The 12,008-nt window shown below is 48.7% G+C and overlaps 1 protein-coding gene across 1 annotated transcript in view; it reads left to right on the top strand.

The window, feature by feature from the left end:
* The window catches only part of LOC134207518 (uncharacterized), a 96,735-nt gene extending 90,745 nt beyond the window's left edge, over positions 1-5,990 (top strand). Inside the window, exon 3 of the mRNA XM_062683223.1 lies at positions 5,876-5,990. Coding sequence (XP_062539207.1) covers positions 5,876-5,990 — 115 coding nt within the window. The remainder of the gene's footprint in view (positions 1-5,875) is intronic.
* The last annotated feature ends 6,018 nt before the right edge of the window (positions 5,991-12,008 follow it).

Here is a 12,008-nt window from a genome sequence, read left to right as displayed (position 1 = left end):
ATCAACATGTTTTAAAAACCACTTCTCTCTGCACCCAAAAGGCTGCAGCACATGTTGTTGAATCTGCAGCGTTATTGTTTTGGAAATACAATTCGTAACCGGCAAGGAGAATATTGCAGAAAAAGCAGATACTATCTCTCGAGCACCATACGACGATGCAAACGTATCGGAAGAATTTTAAAAGCGAAATATTTTTAAGGATTTTTGTAAACTGGAGGATTGGAGCCTAAGCAGTTATTTGAAGGTATCAGACAACTGTTTGAGCAACATCAAGGAAACGACTGGAGATGATCGTGCTCTACAGAAGATCATCGAGTATATCTGCAATGGCTGGCCTACATCAATCGTGCGTGTTCCCGCAGAAGCGAAAATGTATTTCAAGTAACGAACCGAGATTTCAACTCAAGATGGCCTGGTGTTCAGAAACGATCTAATTGTTATCTCAACTATTCTTCAACGATCCATGATAGATATGGTGCATACTAGCCACAACGGGATTGAATCAACGTTAAGACTGGCAAGGGAAAATCTGTTTTGGCCGGGAATGAGTGCCCAGATAGTAGATGTGGTCAAGGAATGCCCCGTTTGTGCTAAATTTTCCAGCAGCCAAGCAAAACATCCTATGCAAACTACTTCAATTCCTGTGTATCCGTTTCAGATTGTGTCGATGGACGTTTTTTTCACTGAGTACGCAGGGAAACGGAGAAACTTCCTTGTAATGGTCGACCATTATTCGGACTTCATCGAGGTTGATATTCTGAAGGACCTCTCAGCTAGCTGCCTTGTCAAGACCTGCCAGATTCATTTCGCTCGTCATGGAGTTCCCCAATTGGTCATATCAGACAACGGAACAAGCTTCGTCAACTACGAAATGAAGGAAATGGCTAAGACATGGAATTTCCAGCATTCCACAATGGCTCCACACCACCATTTGGGCCATTGGAGAAACATTCCAAACAAAATCGGCACCAGACCTGCAAGCAGACTCTTCTCCCGTAACACAAGATGCGGTGTTCCAGCTGCCGCTGAAAAATATTGTCCTAAAGTGGTAACGAATGTCCCGGAAGATATTCTGGAAAACAGAAGAAGAATGAAATACTATTACGATAGGAAAACTCGAGCTCTTCCTGTCGTAGAAACGGGTTCACCAGTCTATGTACAACTACAACCGGACACAAACAAAACTTGGACTCCAGATATTAGGGGCCATCCACAAAGTACGTCACGCTCGTAGGGGGGAGGGGGTGATTCCGAGTAGCGTGACGACTCAATAAAAATTTTAGAGGTTTAGCATTAGCATTAGCATTCACAGAAAAAAATTGTGAAAAGTAAACAGCGCGTAAAACTTGAGATGCGGAAATCTACGCTATTCTACGCTGAAACGGTTCTTTTCCTAACAAGTTTGCGTACAACTTGCAAGCAATATTGATGATTCACGTTAAATATTGTATACATTTAGGCTATATCACGCGTGGAATTACGCTAATAATGATGTTCCATTTATGTGCATGATTTTTAGTGTAAATTTCAGTGAATTTTTCTATCTGTGTTGTTACGGTGTAATTCGTAGATTGGACACTAGTGATACTCATGTTTTACTTTTGAGATCCTTATCTAGAATGCTATCAGAAATCAAAAAGGGGAGTGGTCCTTGATTCCAGTCTTAAACAAAAAAAAACAAAAGCATGAGGATTACTACTCCTGGCCACGCCCATCTTCACCGTAAATAGGGAGAGGAAGAAAGTGTTGATGTAGTACTTACTTAACGAGAGGCCACCGACTTAGCGACACCCTCATAAGTACCACGGAGTTGGATAATGAGGAAGGTATTCGTTGGGTCAGGATTTGCCTGTAGCTGACAATGTAACCGTGGTAGATCTTACCCCGTAACACACTACGTAAAGGTGTCTACCCAGCATTACGGGTACTAATAAAAATTTTAGAGGTTTAATAAAAAAGGGGGGGGGAGGGGGGGGGGGGGGGTCGAAAATCGCCAATTTTTGCGTGACGTACTTTATGGATCTTCCCTTATTAACTGTAAGTTGAACGATCAATCGTACCTTGTAAATGCCGGTAGATCCTGCTATCGTCGGGATATAGTTCATATTAAACCGCGTAATGAACCAATACCTCGCCCACAACTTTTGGAATCTAGCGCACCAAATACTCAACCAGCGAACAATAAGGTTATCTGACGTTTAATCATCTTTCTCTTGCACGCGCACGGAACGGATAGGATTTGTTTTGGAAGCGTTTCCGTATAAAAACAAATCCCATCCCGTCTGTACGCGTGCAAGAGAAAGATGATAAACGTCAGATACCCTTATAACAAGACAGTACTGGCGTTGACAGAAAATCAAGAGCCCCGTACGCCTGTCACTGGCGAACGAAGCTCGTGTACTATGCATCGAAGCTTAGAACCAGTGTTAGGGCGCAATCAGTAATGCGCACATATTTATATTTATTCGCATATTTATTCAGGGGCAGCAGGGACTATGTCCAAGGGCTTGACGATCCCTCCCCAGGCCAACTGCGAGTTGTGGCCCCTGCCTAGGATGTGGTGGGGTTTGACAGTGGGCCCTGTTAAACCTCTATAAAAAGCTGCATGTATCCGCAAGTAGGCTCCGCCAAAGCGACCGTGTGCCGCTCAAAGCGCACAAGCCCAAGTCCTGGTGTTAGGTGGGATGCTAAACAGCCCTGACACGACGGCCCTCCGACGAGACAGGAGGTTTGCGCAGGCCCAATAAGCCGCCTTTAAAAACAACCATTACGAACGACATAGAAGATAATACGACTCGATATAATCAGCAAAGACCTAGGCGACGAATAAAGGATCACGACAGGAAGCTTGGAACATGGAACTGCAAGTCGCTAGGTTTTGGAGGTTGCGACAGGATGATCTAAGATAAATGACATCCTCGCAACTTCGACGTCGTGGCGTTGCAGGAGATTTGCTGGACAGGACAGACAGTGTGGAAAAGCGGCTACCTTCTACCAAAGCTATGGCACCACCAACGAGCTGGGAACCGGCTTCATAGTGCTGGGAAAGATGCGCCATCGTGTGATTGAGTGGCAGCCAATCAACGCAAGGATGTGCAAGCTGAGGATTAAAGGCCGTTTCTTCAACTATAGCATCATAAACGTGCACTGCCCACACGAAGGGAGACCCGACGACGAGAATGAAGCGTTCTACGCACAGCTGGAGCAGACATACGATGGACGCCCACTGCGGGACGTCAAAATCGTCATCGGTGACATGAACGCGCAGGTAGGAAGGGAGGAAATGTATAGACCGGTCATCGGTCCGGATAGTCCGTATCGAATGACAACGGCCAACGATGCATAAACTTCGCAGCCTGCCGCGGAATAGTAGTCCGAAGCACCTTCTTTCCCCGCAAAAATATCCACAAGGCCACATGGAGATCACCTAACCAAGAAACGGAAAACCAAATCGACCACGTTCTAATCGACGGTAAATTCTTCTCCGACATCACGAACGTCCGCACTTACCGCAGTGCGAATATTGAATCCGACCACTACCTCGTTGCAGTATGCCTACGCTCAAAACTCTCGACGGTGTACAACACACGTCGAAGTCGGACGCCGCGGCTTAACATTGGGCGGCTACAAGACGGTAAACTAGCCCAAGAATACGCGCAGCAGCTGGAAGTGGCATTCCCAACGGAAGAGCAGCTAGGCGCAGCGTCTCTTGAAGATGGCCGGAGAGGTATTCGATCGGGACCAGCTATGGCAGCCAATGCACGAACACGGTTTTCCGGATAAACTGACACGGTTGATCAAGGCTACGATGGATCGGGTGATGTGCGTAGTTCGAGTTTCAGGAGCATTCTCGAGTCCCTTCAAAACGCGCAGAAGGTTACGGCAAGGTGATGGTCTTTCGTGCCTGTTATTCAACATCGTTTTGGAGGAAGTAATACGAAGGGCAGGGATTGACACGAGTGGTACGATTTTCACGAAGTCCGTCCAGTTTTTTTGGTTTCGCCGACGACATTGATATCATGGCACGTAACTTTGAGATGATGGAGGAAGCCTACATCAGACCGAAAAGCGAAGTTAAACGGATTGGACCAGTCATCAACACGTCGAAGATGAAGTACATGATAGGAAGAGGCTCAAGAGAGAACAACGTAAGCCACCCAAAACGAGTTTGTACTGGTGGTGACGAAATCGAGGTGGTTGAAGAATTCTTGTACTTGGGCTCACTGGTGACCTCCGATAACAATACCAGCAGAGAAATTCGTAGACGCATCATGGCAGGAAATCGTACGTACTTTGGACTCCGCAAAACGCTCCGATTGAATAGAGTTCGCCGCCAAACTGACAAAACGCTTATTAGACCAGTACGCCTCTACGGACACGAGACCTAGACGATGATCGTGGAGGACCAACATGCACTGGAAGTATTCGAAAGGAAAGTGCTGCGTACCGTACCGTAAGATGGCGGTCGGTACGTGAAGAAGGCGAATGAACTACGAGTTGCATGAGCTGCTGGGAGAACCATCCATCGTTCACACCGTGAAAATCGGATGACTGCGGTGGGCCGGGCACCGATCCGATGGGAACGAGAAGGCGAGGTGCACGATCCCTCGTAGACTGCGTGGTTGGCTACGTGCCATGAACTGAGCCGAATGGATACGACTTTTTTGTATTGCACAGGCCACTCAGGCCTTATTCCGAGCAAATATAAAATAAATGCAAGATACCTCATTTGACGGCAGTAATTTCGCAAACAATGTTTCATTCAACCCACATTGGTTTAATTCGGAATCAAATACTCAATATGACCTCACGCCGGAAGAGCATATAATAAGCTAGCCCTGTCGCGAAGGCAACATAAATTTTACTAATTTCAACAGCACTACGCTCAGCTCTTCTGTGTGTAAAACACGTGCAGTTAAATCTCTCCTAAACCGCAAAATTCCTCGCAAAGAAGTCTTATATAAACACGCTCATGGTAGGTAAGCTAAAGCTGAATAGACTGAGCACAACAACCACCAAACAGGCTCGAAAACCGCTGAAGCCCTCTAAGTGCTGACCAAGTTTTCTTCGAATAGTGGCAACAAAGTTACTCCATTTCTACTATCGTTGGTCACGTGAGGCAAAGTCGTATTTTATTTTTAGCTTCCAATGTTGTTTTGTACAATTCTGTATGCCTTCCTCGTATATGTGTTAAGGTGTCATAAATGGCTGCAACATCTCTCCAAAAAGTGTTGGCTGTAGGTACGCTTTTGTCTGATTAGCATCGTTCGATTTGATAGTAACAAATTTCATTCGATCATGAATTCAGTTCTATTCCACTTCATTGTAATTTATTTCACGGCTTTGACATGACAAGAGTGAAAAATTAGACAACTCCTTGACAGCAACATTATTTTGATTGCTACTCCTCGTGTCAAGAATGACACTGTCACAGAATTCATTATTCGATTTTTGTTTTTTTTTTCATTTGGTGTGAAAATCGTCTCACAATCTGCTCCTTCTACGACTACCTTTGGGGACTAATTGGATTGCCGGGCTTCGTGTTGTCTGATTCTGACCAATGACTCTCTTGTGCACTTTTCTTGAAGCCATGTGTTGTGCGAAAGTTGCTGTTTAACAAAAAGACTACCATTTGATGTAATTTATTAAATAGTCTAGTTAAATTAAAGACTAATACGGATTCATCAGAATTCAATTACACTGCATTTGTCCAATTACGAAAACCCATACCCATACCAAATCGCTGACACAATTACCTATCAATTAAGCCCTGTGGCTCCCCGAATACCTCCCCCTAATAAAATAGAGCTACCATACCAGACCAACCACACTAATCCGGTGTCCTTTTTTGTATCTCTCTCTCTCTTTCCCGTAGATTGCTTAATTTGGCCCGTCTCGGCTATCATGTCCGATTTGAGGCGGATGTCATTGATAATGAAAAACCTCCCACGAACCAACCACCACCACCGCCACCACCATCCAGAAAGTGAGTTGTCGCTACGCCACGTTATTTTGCTTGTTGTCGGTCTTTGCCGTTTGCGCGTCGTAAATATGACGGGCAGATTTTTCCCTCGTAGGTCAGTAGGGCTTCTGGGGCACGGATGCCCTACGCTAAATAGTTGTGCTTCACTCTGTATGGCTTTTATTCCCTTCGGCAGCGTCGTTCTAGAGGCTTAACTAGATATGGAATAGGAATTAATTTAGAGGCTTTTGGAAATGCGAATATGGTAGAGAACGGTACATGTCACGAAACTGAACATGTTGTAAAAGAAAGTTATGATATTACAAAGATTTTGATTATCACGATTTTGTAACATATTTGGCATTCATAATTTCCCGCTTAATCATGAATAAACAGTTACCAGCGTCATGTTTCGGTGTATACATGAAATTTATATTGTTAAGCTCTTGAAAGCAATCCGTGTAAAATAACGAAAGCTAGTGTTTCTACAGATCCCAGGAGCCAGATCTTAGCTCTTGCAAGTGGCCATTTTGACCCATGTTTTATCCTGATTTCAAATTAGTTCCTTCGTAAATAGGATTGCTTTTTTATAAAGCTTCTTCGGGAGCATCCCAAATGTACTAAAGCCGGTCAGTTTATTAAAGTGTTTCCACCCATACTCATCTCCCAGAGGTGTAGGACTACAAGTTTTATCGTTAATATAAGGAAGCTTTCGGAAACGAAAAATCATTTGAGAGGATTGATTTTAATTGGAAAAGATGTTTAATTTTGATACACATAGTTAAGTTTGCCATCTTAGGGTGTTTTTAAGAGATATTGCGAAAAAAGATTCGGCTGCCGGTGGGACTTGAACCCACACTATTCCATTTAGTACACGGACGTATTACCAATTATACAACAGCTGCCCTTGCGAGAAGTTGTTCCATAACCAGCTAATAACGATTAGATATCAGTCAATTCCCCGTATCTATCGAATCTGCTTTGGCAACATTTCACACCCTGTTCTCTCTACCCAACTATGTGTATCAGAATTGAACAACAGTCGGTTGCGTTTGAATCACAAACATGTGCTTCTATTTGTCGTATTGAGGCGGGTTTGCTTCTGCAACGACAATAGAGGCTCGCTTGCCACCGAGCGTCCGACCAGCAGCGGTGTGTGATACTGCAGGGTATCATCGTTTCTCTTTTTCTTGATTGATGACTTGTGACGCAACCGACTGTTGTTCAATTCTGATACACATAGTTGGGTAGAGAGAACAGGGTGTGAAATGTTGCCAAAGCAGATTCGATAGATACGGGGAATTGACTGATATCCCATCGTTATTAGCTGGTTATGGAACAACTTCTCGCAAGGGCAGCTGTTGTATAATTGGTAATACGTCCGTGTACTAAATGGAATAGTGTGGGTTCAAGTCCCACCGGCAGCCGAATCTTTTTCGCAATATCTCTTAAAACACCCTAAGATGGCAAACTTAACTATGTGTATCAAAATTAAACTTCTTTTCCAAAAACGAAAAATCTGACTTCCCTCACTAGTCATAAATCAAGAATTGATTTTAATTAATTTATGACCAGACCGCATTCGGCATGCTTCTGGAATCATTCCTAGTTTAGGCAAAATATTATATCTCGATTAATGCTGAACCAAATCCATGACCCGAAATACGGGTATATTAAGTAAACTCCGGGTAGAATTTCTACTGGTTTCAAGATGGAATCTTGAACAAATTCGATATCAAAGGAAATCCTTAACGAACTCCGAAGATATCTTGAACGGATTCCGAAGGGAATGCTGAAACGGATTTTGAAGGTTTTCCTCAACGGATTTCGAATGGATTCCTTAACGGATTTCGTCGGGAATCCTTAACCGATTTCGAAATGAATCCTTAACGGATTTCGCAGAGAATCCTTAATGGATTTCGAAGGAATCCTGTCCGGATTCCGGAGGAATCCTGTCCGGATTCGGAGGGAATCCTGTCCGGATTCCGGAGGAATCCTGTCCGGATTCCGGAGGAATCCTGTCCGATTCCGGAGGGAATCCTGTCCGGATTCCGGAGGAATCCTGTCCGGATTCCGAGAGGAATCCTGTCCGGATTCCGAAGGGAATCCTGTCCGGATTCCGGAGGGAATCCTGTCCGAATTCCGGGGGGAATCCTGCCCGGATTCCGAGAGGAATACTGTCCGGATTCCGAGGGGAATCCTGTCCGGATTTCGAGGAGAATCCTGTCTGGATCCCGAGGGAATCCTGGCCGGATTCGAGGAATCTTGGCCGGATTCCGAAGGAATCCTGTCCGGATTCCGATGGGGAATCTTGTCCGGATTCCGAGGGGAATCCTGTCCGGATTCCGAGGGGAATCCTGTCCGGATTCCGAGGAGAATCCTGTCCGGATTCCGAGGGGAATCCTGTCCGGATTCCGAGGGGAATCCTGTCCGGATTCCGAGGGGAATCCTGTCCGGATTCCGAGGGGAATCCTGTCCGGATTCCGAGGGGAATCCTGTCCGGATTCCGAGGGGAATCCTGTCCGGATTCCGAGGGGAATCCTGTCCGGATTCCGAGGGGAATCCTGTCCGGATTCCGAGGGAAATCCTGTCCGGATTCCGGAGGGAATCCTGTCCGGATTCCGGAGGGAATCCTGTCCGGATTCCGAGTGGTTTCCTGTCCGGATTCCGAAGGGGATCCCTGCCGGGTTCCGAGGGGAATCCTGTCCGGATTCCGAGGGAATCCTGTCCGGATTCCGAGGGGAATCATGTCCGGATTCAGAGGGAATCCTGTCCGGATTCCGAGAAAATCCTGTCCGATTCCGAGGGAATCCTGTCCGGATTCCGAGGAATCCTGTCCGGATTCCGAGGAAATCCTGTCCGGATTCCGAGGAATCCTGTCCGGATTCCTGGGGGAATCCTGTCCGGATTCCTGGGGGAATCCTGTCCGGATTCGAGGAATCCTGCCCGGATTCCGAGGGGAATCCTTGCCGGATTCCGAGGGAATCCTTGCCGGATTCCGAGGGAATCCTTGCCGGATTCCGAGGGAATCCTTGCCGGATTCCGAGGGAATGCTGTCCGGATTCCTGAGGGAATCCTGTCCGGATTCCTGGGAAATCCTGTCCGGATTCCTGGGGGAATCCTGTCCGGATTCCTGGGGGAATCCTGTCCGGATTCCTGGGGGAATCCTGTCCGGATTCCTGGGGGAATCCTGTCCGGATTCCTGGGGGAATCCTGTCCGGATTCCTGGGGGAATCCTGTCCGGATTCCTGGGGGAATCCTGTCCGGATTCCTGGGGGAATCCTGTCCGGATTCCTGGGGGAATCCTGGGAGAATCCTGTCCGGATTCCTGGGGGAATCCTGTCCGGATTCCTGGGGGAATCCTGTCCGGATTCCGAGGAATCCTGTCCGGATTCCGAGGGAATCCTGTCCGATTCCGAGGGAATCCTGTCCGGATGCCAGGGAATCCTGTCCGGATCCTGTCCGGATTCCGAAGGGAATCCTGTCCGGATTCCGAAGAGAATCGTGTCCGGATTCCGAAGAGAATCGTGACCGGAGAGAATCGTGTCCGATTCGAAGGAATCCTGACCGGATTCCGAAGGAATCCTGACCGGATTCGAAGGGAATCCTGACCGATTCGAAGGGAATCCTGACCGGATTCCGAAGGAATCCTGACCGGATTCCGAAGGGAATCCTGACCGGATTCCGAAGGAATCCTGTCCGATTCCGAGGGAATCCTGTCCGGATTCCGAGGGAATCCTGTCCGGATTCCGAGGGAATCCTGTCCGGATTCCGAGGGAATCTTGTCCGGATTCCGAGGGAATCCTGTCCGGATTCCGAGGAATCCTGTCCGGATTCCGAGGGAATCCTGTCCGGATTCCGAGGGGAATCCTGTCCGATTCCGACGGGAATCCTGTCCGGATTCCGAGGGGAATCCTGTCCGGATTCCGAGGGAAATCCTGTCCGGATTCCGAGGGGAATCCTGTCCGGATTCCGAGGGGAATCCTGTCCGGATTCCGAGGGGAATCCTGTCCGGATTCCGAAGGGAATCCTGTCCGGATTCCGAAGAGAATCGTGTCCGGATTCCGAAGAGAATCGTGACCGGAGAGAATCGTGTCCGGATTCCGAAGGGAATCCTGACCGGATTCCGAAGGGAATCCTGACCGGATTCCGAAGGGAATCCTGACCGGATTCCGAAGGGAATCCTGACCGGATTCCGAAGGGAATCCTGACCGGATTCCGAAGGGAATCCTGTCCGGATTCCGAACGGAATCCTGACCGGATTCCGGAGGAAATCCTAACCGGATTCCGGAGGGAATCCTAACCGGATTCCGGAGGGAATCCTGACCGGATTCCGAAGGGAATCCTGACCGGATTCCGAAGGGAATCCTGACCGGATTCCGAAGGGAATCCTGACCGGATTCCGAAGGGAATCCTGACCGGATTCCGAAGGGAATCCTGACCGGATTCCGAAGGGAATCCTGACCGGATTCCGAAGGGAATCCTGACCGGATTCGGAAAGGGAATCCCGACCGGATTCGGAAAGCGAATCCTGACCGGATTCCGAAGGGAATCCTGACAGGATTCCGAAGGGAATCCTGACCGGATTCCGAAGGGAATCCTGACCGGATTCGAAGGAATCCTGACCGGATTCCGAAGGGAATCCTGACCGATTCCGAAGGAATCCTGACCGGATTCCGAAGGGAATCCTGACCGGATTCCGAAGGAATCCTGACCGGATTCGAAGGAATCCTGACCGGATTCGAAGGGAATCCTGACCGGATTCCGAAGGAATCCTGACCAGATTCCGAAGGGAATACTGACCGGATTCCGAAGGGAATCCTGACCGGATTTCGAAGGGAATCCTGACCGGATTTCGAAGGGAATCCTGACCGGATTCCGGAGGGAATCCCGACCGGATTCCGGAGGGAATCCCGACCGGATTCCGGAGGGAATCCTGTCCGGATTCCGGAGGGAATCCTGTCCGGATTCCGGAGGGAATCCTGTCCGGATTCCGGAGGGAATCCTGTCCGGATTCCGGAGGGAATCCTGTCCGGAATCCGGAGGATATCCTGTCCGGAATCCGGAGGATATCCTGTCCGGAATCCGGAGGATATCCTGTCCGGAATCCGGAGGATATCCTGTCCGGAATCCGGAGGATATCCTGTCCGGAATCCGGAGGAATCCTGTCCGATTCCGGAGGGAATCCTGTCCGGAATCCGGAGGATATCCTGTCCGGAATCCGGAGGATATCCTGTCCGGAATCCGGAGGATATCCTGTCCGGAATCCGGAGGATATCCTGTCCGGATTCCGGAGGAATCCTGTCCGATTCCGGAGGAATCCTGTCCGATTCCGGAGGAATCCTGTCCGGATTCCGGAGGGAATCCTGTCCGGATTCCGGAGGAATCCTGTCCGGATTCCGGAGGAATCCTGTCCGGATTCCGGAGGAATCCTGTCCGGATTCCGGAGGAATCCTGTCCGGATTCCGGAGGAATCCTGTCCGGATTCCGGAGGAATCCTGTCCGGATTCCGGAGGAATCCTGTCCGGATTCCGGAGGAATCCTGTCCGGATTCCGGAGGAATCCTGTCCGATTCCGGAGGAATCCTGTCCGGATTCCGGAGGAATCTTGTCCGGATTCCGGAGGAATCCTGTCCGGATTCCGGAGGGAATCCTGTCCGGATTCCGGAGGAATCCTGTCCGGATTCCGGAGGAATCCTGTCCGGATTCCGGAGGAATCCTGTCCGGATTCCGGAGGAATCCTGTCCGATTCCGGAGGAATCCTGTCCGGATTCCGGAGGAGGAATCCTGTCCGGATTCGGAGGAATCCTGTCCGGATTCCGGAGGAATCCTGTCCGGATTCCGGAGGAATCCTGTCCGGATTCCGGAGGGAATCCTGTCCGATTCCGGAGGAATCCTGTCCGGATTCCGGAGGGAATCCTGTCCGATTCCGGAGGAGGAATCCTGTCCGGATTCCGGAGGGAATCCTGTCCGGATTCCGGAGGAATCCTGTCCGGATTCCGGAGGAATCCTGTCCGGATTCCGGAGGGAATCCTGTCCGATTCCGG

The sequence above is a fragment of the Armigeres subalbatus genome, chromosome 1, assembly GCF_024139115.2.
Source record: "Armigeres subalbatus isolate Guangzhou_Male chromosome 1, GZ_Asu_2, whole genome shotgun sequence".
Taxonomy (NCBI): domain Eukaryota; kingdom Metazoa; phylum Arthropoda; class Insecta; order Diptera; family Culicidae; genus Armigeres; species Armigeres subalbatus.
Note: the sequence above shows the minus strand (reverse complement) of the source record. Positions and strands in the feature narration are given on the sequence as shown.